The sequence below is a fragment of the Sparus aurata genome, chromosome 22 (assembly GCF_900880675.1).
Source record: "Sparus aurata chromosome 22, fSpaAur1.1, whole genome shotgun sequence".
Lineage (NCBI taxonomy): Eukaryota > Metazoa > Chordata > Actinopteri > Spariformes > Sparidae > Sparus > Sparus aurata.
The window spans coordinates 300,970-319,091 of record NC_044208.1 but is presented as its reverse complement, the minus strand read 5'-3'; the positions used below and the strand labels follow the sequence as shown (position 1 = coordinate 319,091).

Genomic DNA, 18,122 nt, shown 5'->3' with positions numbered 1-18,122 from the left:
AGGGTTTAAAGGAATTACTAGATATAGAAATGTTCAGAAAGTATCTCTTTACACTGATGATCTCCTTTATTCATTTCCAAGCCGACTGAGTCTGTTCCACATATACTAAAGACATAAGAATGTTTCGGAAAGATTTCTGGTTACAAACTCAATTTTGACAAAAGTGAGGTTTTTCCTGTCAATAAAGCTGCAGCCACAAATCTGCTTTCAACACTTCCCTTTAAACTGTCAAAGAAAGGTCGCTGATCAATTTAACAAACTTTTTAAATCTAATTGTGAAACTTTATTCACACGTGTAAAAGATGATCTTCACCACTGTTCGCCATTGCCTTAACTTTGGCAGGTAGAATCTACTCAGTCAAGATGACAGTGCTTCCCAAATTCCTTTATTTTTTCCAGTGTATTCCTGCATTTATTCCAAAGACATTCTTTCAAAAATTAGACATGGCCGTGTTGGAGTTTATATGGGACTGAAGGGTTCCCCAGCTACATAAAAATGTCTAACAGAAACCAAAAGGAGACGATGGTATGGCATTACCCAACTTTTTATACCACTACTGGGCTGCCAACATGCAACCAATCCTGCACTGGAAGCAAGCAGATGACAATTTCCCTACTTGGTGTCATTCTCTGCACTTATTGCTTCCTTGCCTGTTTAAGTCAGGCTCGAAACTGGCAACAACATACTTGTAAACTCAATTCTACGTATGTGGCGCCAGTTTTGTAAAAATATTGGAGCTCAGATACCACCACTGTGCATGCCAATTTGTGAAAGCCCTATATTTCCTCCTTCAATGCAAGACAAAGCCTTTGAGTTGTAGTTTCAGTATGGCATATGTACAGTGAGGTATTTGTTTGTTGAAAGTGTCTTTGCTTCATTTCAGCAATTGACTGAGAGATTTCCTCTTCCAAATTCTCATCTGTTTAGATACCTTCAAGTAAGAGTCTTTTACAGATATAGGTATCAAGATTTTCCTCACAATCCAGCAAACACACCGATTGATACAATCCTTAAGGCTCCCATGGCAATGAAGGGGTTAATATCTACACTCTATGATGCAATTCTTTCTCTTTGCTTTCCATCTGACCAAACACTTTGGTCTAACTATTTGGTCCCAGGATCTGAATTGAGATCTGTCAGACTAATGGGAATCTATCCTCTTGCGTGTCCATTCATCTTCTGTATGTGCCAGGCATGGAATTATTCAATGCAAGCTTCTACATCATGTATATTGGTCCAGACTGTCCCGTATCTATTGCAACATTGACCCACTGTATGATAAATGTCAACAACATCATGTTACTCTTATTCATATGTTTTGGACATGTCCATCCTTGCATACATACTGGGTTTCTATATTCTCCACTCTCTGATGTATTTAAAAAACTCTGGAGCCATGTCCACTCATGGCCCTATTCAATGTCTTACCAGATTCCACTAAGTTATCAAAACTTCAATCTGATTTTGCTGCTTTTCTCTGTTTGATTGGCCTATGCCTGTAAACTTAATCATGTAACTGCTCTGGTATGTGCTTTGGTGTATATACGTGAGACGAGGTCCCTATTGTTTTTCTACTGATTATTAGGGCCCTATTGTTTTCGCATTGACAATTTTTTTTCCCCAAATGATTGCATTTTTCACTGCCTGAACATGCACCAAAACTCACCAAACTTGGAATATACGTCACACCTGCTGAAAAATGTCATCATCTATCGTCGTCCTCAATTTCCACCACTAGGTGGCGCTACAATCAAGGAAAGTGTGTTTTGGCTTATAACTCCCTTAAACTTTGTCGCACATTCAAAAACCTTATATCCACGCGTTCACTGAATTGTGCGGAATCTTGTGATATAGGCACACCCATTTCGGCCTACCATTCCTGCAAATTCGCCAAATGTCGCAAACCTACTTTTTCAAACTCCTCCCAGGCGATTTCACCGATTTGCACCAAACTTTGCACGCAGCATTTGCAGAGTCTCCTGACAAATATGTATTAAAATAATTTTGATTTCCCAAACAATACTCAAGTTATTAAATAACAACTTCCAGCAGATTTAGCTCAAAACACGAAGTGTTGGATATCTCCACATTGGTATGTCCCAATGACATGAAACCCAGGTGACTACTTCCCCACGAGCCACTAAAGCTCTGTGAAAAAATGATACACTTACTTTTCCAACTCCTCCTACGCCATTTCATCGATTTCCACCAAACCTTTGCAAGTAGCATCTGTGGGCAAGACTTATCAAAAGCTTTCATCTACGTCACACCTGCTGGCGTGATCCATTTTGATGCTTTGCCATAAAACCATCAACTCACTATAACTTCCACATACAATTTGCCATCTACTCCAAATTGCTCAACATTTAGAGGGTCTTTCCCTGAATACATCTACGTGGCACACCCCGACGCCAGCATGCTCCGGCACACGTGGACTGCGAGGGCCCGTTCATCGCTGCTTGCAGCTTTAATTATTTTTCTTTTCCCTGAATGGTCATGATTACAACAAATTGTGTAAAATTTGGTGCCAATAGGTGGCGCTCTGGTCACAGTCTAATTAGTGTGAATGGAAAGTAAATGGGAAAATCTTCCAATTCTCTTCAAAACTCATTGACTTTCAACCTCTTCTCGTGCTTCATACTTTCAGCTACAGACACCATTCCACATTTTAAAGAGTCAGAAGACCCTGAACTATTGGGCATGTATTCAGCTTCTTAAAATCTTTTACGGTTTTGAAATGATCACAGTTTTAGTTTTAAGGATTTTTAGCTCGTCCTCTGGTCTTATAATGGGTGTGTATTGCGTGAGCTAGAGTGCGTGACATCATCGCTAGAGTGGTGAGCAGCTGTAGGAAATGTTGTTGGCTTTCAGCTGATGGTCTTATTTCAGATGTAGGACTTACTGTAGAAGCCCTAGAGCAACAAGCACTCCAGCAACTCCCCCATAAGCAGCAATGTTAATTTTAAGCCTAAACTTCTGGAGAAGAGCAGACGGTACCTGTTTTGTCTCTCTGCTCTGCCGCCCTCATTTTTCACTCTACAGAAATAAAAATGTCTCCTGTTACTCAATATAAAAATATTTTGGCAATAACCGTTACATTTTTTTCAAAAATGGCAGGAGTTTTGGAGGCGTTTTCCCATTCATTCTTATGGAGACATTTTCAACTTTGGTTCTGCTACTGCTCCAGCATATGTGCAGCCAGAGAAACTGTTCACCTTTTTAATCTCTTTCAGCCCTCTTACTTTTCAGCTTTCATCATGCAGCAGGTGACATCTCACATCCCATTAGTTAATCAGTTCTTCTCTGACCTGGCTGGATTCTCTGGATTGTTTTCTCCCAAGAGAACCAGTGTGCTTGACAGAGTGGTGGCACACAGACTCCCAAGAGCAAGCACAGTAAGATGGAACTTCCATATCTGTGCCGTGAACACTATGTTTGAGCACAAAGGTCATCCAGTGTTTTGAAACCATCAGGGGAGTTTGAGCCTACCACTGTGCAGGAAACTGGAGGGTTTGTGAGGCTACTGGAGGATGATACTTTCAGCTTCTTCCTGAAACTAATTCATTGCATCATTCCTCGTGTGGACATTTTCTTCAGCCAGCTCCAGAAGCGGACCATCGTCTTAGTCTTTGTCTCGGGAATCATGCAGCAGTACACAGTGCACATTCAAAAACCTTATATCTTCGCGTTCAGTGAATCGTGCTGAGTCTTGTGATATATGCTGGATATAGGCCACGCCCATTTCCACCTACCCTTTATTTCACAAATTCGCAAAATGTCAGAAACCTACTTTTACAAACTCCCCCCAGGCAATTTCACCAACATGCACGAAACCTGGCAGACAGCATCTGTGTACTCTCCTGACATAAAGGCATTAAAAGAATTTTGATAGTCCAAAGAATACTGGAGTTATTAAATAACAACTTCCTGCAGATTTGGTTCAAAACAAGGAAGTACTGCATATCTCCACATTGGTGGGTCGAATGACATGAAACCCTATCTTGCTTCCTCTATTATGTATGAGTAAAAAAACAAAAAAAACTTCTCTGCTGGGGGTTTGGACCTCTTAAATAGAAATTAATTCATGGATATAAAATACATGTATTTCTGTTGCACAAAACTATGTTCATTTGTTTTTAAAACTTGCTTATTTCTTATGAAATACTGGATACTGTCACAGTCCAAAACAGAAAAACCTCTGAACTGCACAACTTATGTCCACACAAAGCCATAACCTGTGATTAGCGTTCATGAGTAGATATTTAATTTTCAGTGGTCACTGCTATTATAACAGATTCAGTGTTATATTTGAGACAGTCAGGGCATTCTACAAATTGAAATTGTGTAAAAGTCATGGAGGAGCCTCCTTGAGGAAATGGTCTAACATATTTTTCCATTTTTACCTCCAGGTGACATTGAACAACTACACTTTTGAGAACGTGGCCTTCCATGTACTCCACCAGCGCTTCCCTGTGTACAGCCCCCGCACACTGTCTGACTGGTATGACCACAACACCAACCTCTACAGGTTTGTGCCAAGACCAAACACACATTATTACTATCAAGGAATGTTAACAGAGATTATTAGGGCTCGAGCAGGGAACCTGCAAGGTCCCTATTGTTTTTGTAATGATTATTAGGGCCCGAGCAGGTAACGATCTGCAAGGTCACTATTGTTTTTCTGAGTTATTATTATTAGGGCCCCAGCAGATTTCGACCTGCGAGGTCCCTATTTTTTTTCAAATGATTATAAGGACCCGAGCAGGTAACGACCTGCGAGGTCCCTATTGTTTTTCAAATGATTATTAGGACCAAGCAGGTAACGACCTGCGAGGTCCCTATAGTTTTACAAATGATTCTTCTTCTTATTATTATTATAAGGGCCCAAGCAGGGAACCTGCAAGGTCCCTATTGTTTTTAAAATGATTCTTTTTTGTTATTTTTCTTCTCCCAAAATGATCGCATTTTTCATTGCCTGAACATACCCCAAAATTCACCAAACTTGGAATATAAGTAAAAAATGTTATTGTCGTCCTGAATTTCCACCACTAGGTGGCGCTATAATCAAGGAAAGTGCGTTTTGGCTCATAACTCCCATATACTTTGTCGTACATTGAAAAATCTTATATCCACGCGTTCAGTGAATTGTGCCTAATCTGGTGACATAGGCCACCAAACATAGACATAGTATTCCAAACAATACTCAAGTTATTTAATAACAACTTCCTGCAGATTTCGTTCCAAACAGGAAGTGTTGCATATCTCCACATTGGTCTGTCCGAATGACATGAAACTCAGGATACTACTTTCCCACGAGCCCCCGAGGCTCTGTGCAAAATATTAGGCGATGACCACAAGGTGGCGCTCTTTAAATTGAAGTATTTTATATCTCCACATCGGTTCATTGGATTAACACGAAACTTAGTACAATATTGTCAGTGCCATCCTGAGGACAGCTGACAAAGGTCTTACCTATCCACCACTAGGTGGCGCTGTGGTTGCAGTCTATTTAGTGTGAATGGAAAGTAAATGGGAAAATCTTCAAATCCTCTTCAAAACTCATCGACTTTCAACCTCTTCTTGTACCTTATAGTTGGAGCTACAGACAACAATCGACCTTTCAAAGATTCAGAAGACCTTGAACTAGTGGGCATGTATTCAGCTAAAATCATATATATATATATATATATATATATATATATATATATATATATATATATATATATATATATATATATATATATATATATATATATATATATATATATATACACTACTCACAATAAGTTAGGGATATTGTTATTTACATGAGTGCTTTTCCTATTTGGTCTGAATTTTAATGAAATAAGTAAAAGTTCCCTTTGATATTACTAATAATGAATGAGAAGAAACACCATTTTCATTAGTTTAATATTTATTACCCCAAAAATTTAGACAATAACAAGGAGAGCCCCAAATAACAAAAATTTACAATGTCAGTAGCGGGTGTTTCCACCATTTGCCGCAATGACCGCTTGACAGCGACGTCTCATGCTCCTCACTAGCCTCATGATGTTGTTCTGAGGCAATGCGTTCCACTCCTCCACAAGTGCTACACGCAGTTCTGCCAGGTCATGTGGGGGTGGGGTACGGTCATCCAGTCTCTGCTTCAGCTGGTCCCAGACGTGCTCTATGGGGTTCAGGTCAGGGGACATTGCTGGCCATACCATATGAGGCACTCCAACTTCCTGAAGTCGAGCTGTGACAATTCTGGCACGATGTGGTGGAGCATTATCATCCATGAACAGAAAGTTGGGGGTGTGCTGGCGGAATTTGGGGATGATGATGGGTTCTATGATGTCTCTGTTGTAAGAACGTGCAGTGACTGAGCCATCTACAATAACCAAATCTGTTTTGCGCTGACTGGTGATGCCTGCCCAGACTGTTGCACCTCCTCCACCAAAGGGAACCCTGGGGACCATGTTGACCTCGGCGTATCGCTCACCTCGCCTTCTCCAGCAACGCTGATGACCATCATTTCTGTGCAAGGTGACCCAACACTCATCAGTGAACAGGACGGTAGACCACTGCTGCATTGTCCAGGTCACATGGTCTTGTGCCCACTGCAAACGTTCATGGCGGTGTCTTAGTGTCAGTGGGTCACCTGCAACAGTCGTCTGGCATTCAAGCCAAAGCGGTGGAGTCGGTTTCGAATGGTTTGTCTGGAAACCCTAGTACCCCTCACATCTCGTAACTGGGCCTGCAGCTGTGTGGCAGTTGCATAACGATGTCTGAGTGCATAGGTCCTTAGGTGCTGGTCATCGTTGCAGTCTGTCACTCGTGAGGCTCCACTCCTGGGTCTGTCACGAACTCTGCCAGTAGTTCTGTGTCTTGATGCAAGTCTGCTGATGACACTTTGAGACACACCAAGTTCACGAGCAACATCTGACTGCCTGCCACCGACCCGAAGGCACGCTATGGCCAGGTGGTGCTACTCGTCCGTTAAGTGACGTTGTGTTTTCATGGCTGTTTGAATGATGAACTTGGAATGACTTACTGACAATACCAGCTTTTTATACCCACAGAATGTTGAAATTGATGCCACATTGAAAAGGGTTGTCTTTTAGTTTTTTGGTATTGGCCCCAATATGTAAGGCACACTGTACACAGTGAGACCATTACGTGGAAAACACAAAATGAGGTGTGTCTATCACCCCAATACAATTGCCTCCCTATCCCAAAACTCTCTGAAGTGAAACAAACACTGTATGTATGAGGGCCACTGAGTCTCTCACAATATCCCTAACTTATTGTGAGTAGTGTGTGTGTGTATATATATAGATATAGATATAGATAGATAGATAGATAGATAGATAGATAGATAGATAGATACATCTATATATACTGCTGAAAAAAATTTAAGAAACGCTTTTTTAATTGGGTATGGCATGAGGTCAGTTGAACCTGTCTATTAATGATCTGGTCGGTTAAGTAGCAGAGGGCGTTGTTAAATCAGTTTCAGCTGTATTGGTGTTGATGGAATTAACAACAGGGGCACTAGAGTGGCAACAATGAGAAAACCCCCAAAACAGGACTGGTTTTGCAGGTGGAGGTCATTTAAAGTTTCTCCCTCTTGATCTTTTTTGGCTGGTTTTCCACTAGTGCTAATTTTGACCAGAGTCATTATCACTACTGGCAGTATGAGGCGATTCCTTAACCCTACAGAAGTAGCACAGGTTGTCCAACTCCTCCAGGATAGCACATCCACATGTGCCGTAGCAAGGAGATTTAATGTTTCTCCCAGCACAATCTCCAGAACATGGAGGAGATTTCAGGAGACAGGCAGTTACTCTAGGAGAGTTGGACAGGACCGTAGAAGGTCCTCAGCCCATCAGCAGGACCGATATCTGCTCCTTTGTGCAAGGAGGAACAGGTTGAGCACTGCCCGTGCCCTACAGAATGACCTCCAACAGGCCACTGGTGTGAATGTCTCTGCCCAAACAATCAGAAACAGACTTCATGAGGGTGGCCTGATGGCCCGACCTCCTGTAGTGGGCCCTGTGCTCACCGCCCAGCACCGTGGAGCTCGATTGGCATTTGCTAGAGAACACCAGAATTGGCAAGTCCGCCACTGGTGCCCTATACTTTTCACAGATGAGAGCAGGTTCACCCTGAGCACCTGTGATGGACATGAAAGAGTCTGGAGAAGACAATGAGAACGCTTTGCTGCCTGCAAAACATCGTTCAGCATTACAGGTTTGGTGGTGGGTCAGTGATGGTCTGGGGAGGCATATCCCTGGAGGGACGCACAGACCTCTACTGGCTAGAAAATGGCAGTCTGACTGCCATTAGGTATCGGTATGAAATCCTTGAACCCATTGTCAGACCCTGCGCTGGTGCAGTACGTCCTGGGTTCCCCCTGATGCACGACAATGCCCGGCCTCATGTAGCAAGAGTATGCAGGCAGTACCTGGAGGATGAAGGAATTGATACAATTGAGTGGCCCTCACGATCACCTGATTTAATCCCGATAGAATACCTCTGGGACATTATGTTTCAGTCCATCAGGAGCCGCCAGGTTGCTCCTCAGACTTTACAGGAGCTCAGGGATGCCCATACACAGATCTGGGAGGACATCCGACAAGACACCATCCGTCGTGTCATTAGGAGCATACCGCGATGTTGTCTAGCACGCATACAGGCACGTGGGGGCCACACAAGATATTGAGAAGCATTTTGAGATGCAGAAATTACATTTTGGCAAAATGGACTAGCCTGCCACACATTATTTCACTTTGATTTTCGGGGTGTCGATACAATTAAGCCCTCTGTAGGCTGAAAACTTTTATTTCCATTAAAAGATGTGGCATCCTTTCGTTCCTAAGACATTGTCCTGTCCATATCTGCATAGATATCCAACATAATTTTTTTTCACATTGAGATCTGAGGTGCTTTCAAAGTGTTCCTTTTATTTTTTTGAGCAGTGTATATATGTGTATATACATGTATACATATATATATATATCTCTATCTCTCTCTCTGTCTCTGGGTGAAGGCAGAATGGAGAGAAGGTTACCATTGTTCAGTTGCATACACTATCAGTGTTGTATTGACAGTTACAATGCTTATTGATAAGTTCCCCTTTTTTTTGCGATCAATAATTTTTTTATTTTCAAAAGAGAACAAGTAGTATCCACTTCCCTCTACCCAGCCCTCCAGAATACCCCCCCCCCCCCCCAGAATAGCGACAACCCCCCTCCCTCAGTGTCCCAACATGATCTTCTACGTTACATACAGTAGTGAAACTGCACATAGGTCATCGGTCATATGTCCTATAGGCCAAAATAAGTGCACAGAAATAAACAAAAAATTACACAAATTTCAAATAAAGACATATTTCTCAACTCAGTAAATCTTTAACCACTGCCACCGCAGAGGTCCAGGTTCGGATTTCTTTCTGACTAGCTCCATGCATTCTTGCCTCAGACAACTCCATGTAGAGTATGCTCAAAAATGATTGTAGCCACTGGGTGCGTGTGAGTGCATGGGGGGGCTTCCAGCGCAAGGCCAGCATTCTCTTAGCTGCAGTCAACCCCGCTAATAGAGTGTGGGTCCGAGTAGAGGATAGGTTCAATGATGAAGTGTTATTTAAAAGTAGTATTTTAGGAGAACACGGTATGTCTACCTCCAATAGATCTGATGAAGTGGAAAATACTAATTTCCAAAAGGACGCCACATCAGGATATTCCCAGTACATGTGTAAGTATGATCCCACACGACCCAGAGAGCATAGATCACAAACAGGCATATGTATAAGTGTCAAAGTTCCCCTTTATTACAACCTACATTCATAAAGTCACTGGATTGTGTGTGTGTGTGTGTGTGTGTGTGTGTTAGGTGGAAGATGGTGGACCACTATGTGAGCCGTGTACGCGGCACCATGCAGCTTCTCCAGCAGCATGACATTATCGGCAGAACCAGCGAGCTGGCCAGAGTTTTTGGGATTCAGTTCTTTCACGTTCTGACCCGTGGATCACAGGTACCAACACAAACAGCCGATTCCTTTAATTATCACCTAGCTCCATCATCGGGTCAACATTTTTTGTTTTTTACGTTTTCAGCTTTTCATTTTTATTCCATGAACCTTTACTGTTTTGGACCATTCACATTAAAAGTTTGATAAATAATGATAATAATAATGACTTTGAATGGCACTCAGTAGAGTTCATACCCACCTAAATACACCTGATTCTTTTCACCTAGATCCACGCATTATTCCCAGAGAAAATAATGAAAACCTTGAAAAATTTCCTGTATCACAATACTAAAGAAAGTGAGAAAAAATAATCCTCCTTCATCTTAGATTGGTGGAAATCTGTTCAGTGTTTTTTGTATAATCTTGTTGAGAAACCAACCAACCAACCAATCAACCAACCAACCCACAGACTAACACAGGCAAAAACACAACCTGCTTGGCTAAGGTGAAATATTCATCGTGTTCTTCCTTTTTGTCCCGACAGTACCGCGTTGAGTCTATGATGCTACGTGTGGCCAAGCCGTTGAACTACATCCCTGTGACACCCAGCATTCAGCAGCGAGCCCAGCAGAGGGCACCGCAGTGCATTCCTCTAGTGATGGAGCCTGAGTCGCGCTTCTACAGTAACTCAGTGATTGTATTGGACTTTCAGTCACTCTACCCCTCCATCGTCATCGCATACAACTACTGCTACTCCACATGCCTCGGCCATGTGGACAGCCAGGGAACGTAAGGACATGACATGCCCAAGTTTGTTTTTCTTCCTTTGGATAAACGCAGGCCAGCACACCTGGGAGGAGGGTATCACCAATACTAAAGGCAGTACTAGAATTTGATGATTGAAACTGAAAGCCAATTATGATTAGTATTTTATTTAGAATCAAATTATGAAGGTCCTAGTCAGTTGTGCCATACAGGACATATGACCCTGTAAAATAAAGCAAGATCTACCTGTGACCACTCATCACAGGCTGCAGATATCTACCAAAAAGGGGGTTTCCCCTCTAATTCTGTAACATTGTTTCCTTGAAATAGTAAAATCAGGTCATTCAGAAAAGAAAAATAATATATAAAATATTTTTGTAGCCGTAGACCAATGTTTTTTTTTCTTTTCTGTCCAAGTAATCTTGTTGTGACCCATCAGAGGAGTCCCAGCCTGGAGGTCGGGAATCACAAGACTAAAAAATCAATTGATGAGTTCAAACAATAAGGAGATCAATTGATTTATAATACATGTACCTGATGGTTGGTGTTAATATATCAACCACCAGTCTCAAAGCTGCAGTAGCACTTTGGCTTTAGCTCTAAAGTTGATGAGAATGTCTTTCTTGAATGACGCTGACACGTGTCCCTGGTTCAGGCCTGATGAGTTCAAGTTCGGCTGCACCTCCCTGCGGGTTCCTCCAGAGCTCCTCTACCAGCTCCGCAATGACATCACCGTGTCACCCAATGGCATCGCCTTCGTCAAGGTAAAGCACTCTATGAGAACATTGTCCTGTGGTGCAGCTTTATTAAGGGGCCACCCAGATGGAAACGCTTTTGTGTGTAAATATACGTTTTGCGTCATTTTGGCCGATCGTCTACATGGATCCTAAATCCAGTGCTTGTAAACACACTTTTTGAAACCTGGTCTCAGGGTGAAAAAATTCGAAAAGGCTGCCCTTTCGTTCTCATGTGGACAGCGAATCCGCATACTTTGCGTATCAATGGCACCATCGCCCGAGCCCTCGACCTCTAGCCTTTTACCTTCTAACCCTGCGACGTCTCATAACAACAACAACAATGGCAGACTACATGCTTGTGTTCGTGCTGCAGAAGATACTGAGCCTATTAGAGTTACTAGGGCAAAATATTATGCTCCTCTGCCACTATGCTGAGCAAAAAAGGATTATGGACAAATGACTAGCCCTTTTCATGTTCTTCTTGTTGTGTTCAGTTTCTCTTTCTACTGTCTGTTTGTATACAGTGCACAGGCTTTATGCGCATGCTCTCTCTCGTCTCTTCTTCTCCATTTTTGGGGGGGGGGGGGGGGGGGGGTGAATTGTTTTGGTACGTGCGGACATGCCTAAGTTTCATCAGCTGCATGCCTGTAGAGCACCCACTTCATGCTCTACTTCCCTCCATTCATTATTTTCATTCATTCACGCCTTGCTCCACACTCCCTGGCTCCATTCCCACAGGCTTGTTACATAACACACACACACGTGGTCACTGTACAGTGAACACTGATGTGTAATAAGGGTTTTAGAAGGCACAGATTGAGGTAAGTTCTGGTAACAACCGGCCTAATGTTGCTGAAGTTGGGTGTTAGTTTTATTTGAGGACATTTCTGTACTACATGCTACCTCTATACAGTATGTATTATATTTTAAACTTGATAGTGCACTGTTCCGCATGAAATGATGAAATCTTTGTGACACTGGACATCAATATTTGTAGTTCTCTGTTGTCGTTTTATAGATTTGCTGCATTTGCTTAACTGTATGCTCACCTATACACTCGCTTAGATTTCTGTTGTTTGTGTGCAGTCCTCTGTGCGTAAAGGGGTCCTGCCAAGCATGCTGGAGGAAATCCTCAATACTCGGATCATGGTGAAGCAGTCAATGAAGAGCTACAAGCAGGACAAGGCCCTGATGAAGCTGCTGGACGCCCGACAACTCGGACTTAAGCTCATTGCCAACGTCACCTTCGGTTATGCCGCAGCCAACTACTCTGGACGCATGCCCAGTGTGGAGGTAAGCTCATCAAAGGTTATAATCCGCTACCACACTGAGACTATGAGGTGGAGGAGGGGCCACACAGTACCCAATCCAATAAGTTCCACCATTCTTGGACTTGGACTATTCAGTAGAAATATCAGAATCAGATTTCCTTTATTGTCCCAAAAACGGGGAAATTTGTTTGCCACAGCAGCCAACACTTTAATGTTACAAAAAACTATAATAATAGTATAATAATAATTATTAATAGTAATAATTAAAGCTTAGGGTCTACAATCCTGGAGTGCTAGCAAGAGAGCTAGCAAGATTTGAAAGTGGCACCACCTCTAAGTCCCCCCCCCCCGTCAGTGCTCCATCCAAAGCCACGCCCCCACAAACTTGAACGCGCATCTGTTAGTGGGACTCAGCAGGGAGAAGGAGATGCCGGAGCAAGACGCAGCAATTCAGCTGAATTTAGCACGGAGCAGACAGGAAGTCAAGCGCCAAAATAACAAACTACATCCAGTTACTTTTCAAAATAAAACACTCCGTGTTGACACTAGCACACATCGTGAGGCCAGCTGTCTACCGTACTGCGCCGTTGCGGACTCAAGGCGCAACCGGTGGGAATTGCCGGAAGGCGGAACAAAACCGGATCGGAACCGCAACACAGCAGACCCCTATCCAGTGGAAATTGGGCTGACTCATTAGCCATTCTCATGGCTAAAAACAACACACAAAGAAGCTAACGGTAGCATTGGGCTAATACGAGCTACAAACGTAGCTAAGTTGGCAAACCTCACATATTCATGAAAATAACAAATCCCCCTGAAACAAAACAAATAATTACCTGTCCAACAGAAAGAGAGCAACCTCTGCATCACTTTTCAAGCCCTTCACATGCCCCAGTTGTCTCCACCGCTCAAACGCCGCACCGATGTTGACTCGGTCCGAATTCTTTCTTTATCCAGAGCCTTTTTCGTGGCAGCCTTTTCTGCCTCAGGCTTTCTTTTCCTTGCCTTTTTAGCGGGGTGAGCTGTTACAAGTGACGCTGGCTGCATTTTCCCTGCCATTGTAACCAAATGAACGTCTTCTCCTGCAACTCCGTATTTCTGCAGAGGAGTGTGCTGAATATTTCCGGCATCAGTGAAACATAACGTGTGCATGCGCGGAGGTGGGAGGGACAGAATGAGACATGAAGGCATCTGACCAATCCGTGCATCTGACCAATCCGTGCTATTCTGGCCGGATAGCACGGATTGGTCAGCTTTTTCTCAGTCCTACAGCTGCCACAGAGGTCTGATTATATTCGTTCCTTTTTCTGAATACAGAATAGGGCTGCACAAAAAAGCGTTAAAAAAATCGCGATCTCGATTCACACATATACGTGATCTTATTTCTACACATAGCGATTCTGAAGCATTTTATATCTCGAGCTGAATCACAAACAACTGCTCCTATTTTCCTCCCGGATTTTTTGAAGCGCCCCACAAACGCAGCATTGCCGCTGCCTCCTCCCTCAACCTGTGGTAAAGCGTCTTTACAACACATGATTCAATGGAGGGAAAGCCCGCCTGCAGTTGAGTGTTTGGAAGGAGTGAGTGAGAAGCCGTTTTTAGACGGGGCAGCAAGCCGCCAATCTGCCGTCCTTTTGGCGACTAGGTCCACGGTTTTAGACAGAGGGCGGCAAATTGAGCATCTGTTTTGGTCCACCGATTTGCCGCCTACTAGACAGCTGCTGAGATCCGGGAGATGCTAGCGTCTCCTGGATCTCTAGCTGTTTGGTTGTGTTAGCTTGTTGTTGTAGCGCAAGCTTGAAACGGTCCCTACTTTCAAATTAAAAGCCCCCCGCTAAGAACCCAGCTCTAAACTCCAATGGTGTGCAATGTAAAGCTCTTATTTTGAAGACAAATTTGTTGTCAATTGTTCACAGCCCAACTTGGGGCTTCATGTCACGTCACATGTTTACGCGAGGAATATTACGCCTCCGTTTTAGAAAGCCGATCAAAGCAGCTATCACATATCACCTAGCCAAAGATATGGCCCCAATAAACACTGTACAACATGAGGGATCAGAGTATGCCCTCTCATCTTGGAGGCTAATTTTTTTTTTTTTTACTTTTGTAAAAATCATTTCTCATCCAATAATAGAACTTTTCATCAGTGCAATAAACATGTTGTGAAAAAATCGTGCCAGAGAATCGTGATCTCAATTCTAAGCGAAAAAATCATGATTCACATTTTTTCCAGAATCGTGCAGCCCTAATACATAATGTATTGACTACTCTCAGGATAGCAGGATCATTTCACCCAGTATAACAAAATGTGTTTCTGAACAACATTACAGACCCTAGCTTTAAAAGGTAAGATTGATTGATTGATTGATTGATTGATTGATTGATTGGTTATTTAAGTGTCAAACACCATGGTTGGTGCCCAGCCCTCATGGGCTTATTAGACACTAATCATATTAATCAAATAATAATTTCACAGTTACATCCACGATAGCCACGTGACATAATACAGAACACATCATAACATAACTAAACCATTAAAGATATGGATACAAATAGAAATGTATTGTCATATAGGATACAAAATACTTTGCCGCAGATACCAGGCCTTTTCTATAAATTTAGCCAAAGCAAAAACATCATTTTCAAACAACCAGCACAGAATCTCCCCTTCATATTTCCAAAATATATCAGGATTTTTAAGCTGGATTGATTCAAATAGAGAGTTCCGTAAATCACAATATAAAGGACAATAAAAAACAAAATGAAATTCATCTTCCACAACCTGGAGATCACAAAATTCACACAAACGTAAATGTTCAGGTGTACCTTTAAATCGACCCACTTCTACTGCCAGAGGTAAGGTACTGGTTTTTAATTGAGCACAGAGGGACCTCTGCCTTCTCTTTAGATTAAAAAAAATATAAGGTTCTGTAACATAGTCATTCTTAAACTGAACATAATTTCTAAGCTTTGGCTTCTTCCATATATCCTGTTTCCATTGATTTTCATATTTCCTAAATAATCTTTGTCTGATGACATTTATATTACATTGCAAATTATTTTGAAACATTATATGTCAGTCAGAGGCAGACAATATTATTGAAACCTCTCTGGACCAGGGGTGATGCTTTGCTCTGTCCCAATTAAAAATGTTCCTAGTTAGCCTTTCCTCTGGCAGACTGACTAGACGGTTCTACAATCGCACCATTTCACATCTTTGTTTTACAATACATGGATCCCATCCTGCGTCCCCTTCAACAGCTACTTATATAGAATAGACTCATATATTACATATAAACATAATATTGTACAAATTGAACATGTAATTATAAACAGTGTGGGTAGTGAATTGTTATTTACAAATAATAAATATGGGTATTTAAAAAATGACCAGTTGGTGCAAACCAAAAATGAAAAAAAATGTGTTATGTATAGTTGTATTGCACAGTGCAGAGTGAAGTTTACTGGGAGCAGTGCTGGTTGTACAGCAGGAACAACTGGCTGACAGCAGCAGGAAGGAAGGACCTGTGATACCTCTCCTTCACACACTTGGACATGTGATACCTCTCCTTCACACACTTGGAACTGTGTTACCTCTCCTTCACACACTTGGACCTGTGATACCTCTCCTTCACACACTTGGACCTGTGATACCTCTCCTTTTATATGTTGCTGCAGTGTGATCAGTCAAGTCCAGTTTTTTGTTCAGGTGCACCCTCAGGTACTTGTAAGATGTCAACATCTCGATGTCTGTTCCCTGGACATTCAGCTGTGTGCAGGGCTTTTTGTGCCTGCTGAAATCCACCACCAGCTCTTTGGTCTCCCCGGCACTGAGCTGGAGATGGTTCTGCCTTAATAAGTCCTCTGTAGGCTCTGTCGACCCCATCCCTGATGAGGCTGATGATAGCAGAGTCTTCAGAGAACTTTTGTAAATGGCTGTGGGGCGATTGGTGGGAGAAGTCTGCAGTGTAGAGGGTGAACAGGAAAGGGGCCAAGACCCCTGTATGGCAGATTACTGTGTCCGACACATAGTCCTGAATCCTCACGTACTGTGGCCGGTTGGTGAGGTACTCAAGGATCAAGTGAGTGAGTGTGAGGTGTTGGTTCACCCCTTGCGAGCTCCAGCTTGTCCCTCGAAAGTGAAGGCTGTTTTGTGTTAGAGAGACAAAGACGAGGCAGCAGATATGTGCTTGTTAAGTTTCCAAATTCCAAGTGTCACCATATTTAAAGCCATCTGTGGCTCTTTGGGAGAAGTGGAATGGATGCACCACATATTTTCATGGGAATAATTTAATTTGTAGAATTCACGCAAATCTCAAATGATCTGGATCGTGTTATCGAGAGGAGATAAATTTATCTCCACAGATTTGCGTGAAGAAATGTCTGCAGTATGTGGATTAATGTGTGGATTAAATGAACATGTATGTTAATTTATTCCACATTCTGCAGACATTTCTCCAATATTTCTCAAACCTTGTATGTCATTGTTTGTTCATCAACATCTCACCTGTGGTTTCCAGGTTGGCGATAGCATCGTTCACAAAGCTAGAGAGACCCTGGAGAGAGCCATCAAGCTAGTCAATGACACAAAAAAATGGGGAGCTCGAGTTGTGTACGGGGACACCGACAGGTAGGCACTTATTAACACTTATCTCAGTGTCCCATCTTTGAATCTTAGAATCCAGAGTCACAGCACATTTAACAGAGCCTGTTCAACACCATATTCTGCCTCACCATCCTGAAGTATAACAGGGTGTCATCACTGATTTCTCCGATAGATTTGATTCCAACAAGGTCCCAATTTGATTCAATCTCCTAATCCATTCACAATTGATTTGGTTAGGAATCAAGGGACTGCAGACGTAAATTAGCTCTAAGCTAACTCTGTTACAATCCAAAGGGCAACATTTATGTTTAATATTCTAAAATATTCTACAAATAAAGATGAGTTTAATTTAATTAACATTTTAGTTACCATACCAGTTTTCTGGGATATGTACTGTATTTTCTGTTGTCAAAACATGTTTCAGTTGGTCTCTGAGTTTGTGTTCGGTGCTATATCTATGAGAACGTGACACTGTCCATGTTCACAAAGAGCCTGTTACAGTTAGTTGCTGTTAGCTGTGACTTCAGTGACTAGTAGAGCCTTCTGTTTAGTAGGACAGTGATTAAAATAATTATACAGCAGGATGTCACTGTCCTGCTTCCTTTGCTCCTTGAACACCGACATACTATCTAAAACCACACACTGGGCTGGCATAATGCTGCCGTTGCTTGGTTCAATGTTAACTGGCCTTGGTTCGGGCATTATTGCAGGATCTCTGTGTAAAAGGGATGACTGTTTCATCGTAAAGGTCTGATCCTATGGAGTAAGATGGCTATCAAAAAGA

The 18,122-nt window shown here is 42.3% G+C and overlaps 1 protein-coding gene across 5 annotated transcripts in view; it reads left to right on the top strand.

Moving 5' to 3' along the window:
- The window catches only part of rev3l (REV3 like, DNA directed polymerase zeta catalytic subunit), a 180,158-nt gene that overhangs the window by 154,325 nt on the left and 7,711 nt on the right, over positions 1–18,122 (top strand). For all 5 annotated transcript variants that reach the window (XM_030405547.1, XM_030405548.1, XM_030405546.1 and 2 more), the window contains exons 21-26: positions 4,411–4,529; positions 9,878–10,019; positions 10,501–10,745; positions 11,377–11,485; positions 12,545–12,751; positions 17,253–17,362. In XM_030405547.1, the coding sequence (XP_030261407.1) occupies positions 4,411–4,529; positions 9,878–10,019; positions 10,501–10,745; positions 11,377–11,485; positions 12,545–12,751; positions 17,253–17,362 (932 nt within the window). The remainder of the gene's footprint in view (positions 1–4,410; positions 4,530–9,877; positions 10,020–10,500; positions 10,746–11,376; positions 11,486–12,544; positions 12,752–17,252; positions 17,363–18,122) is intronic.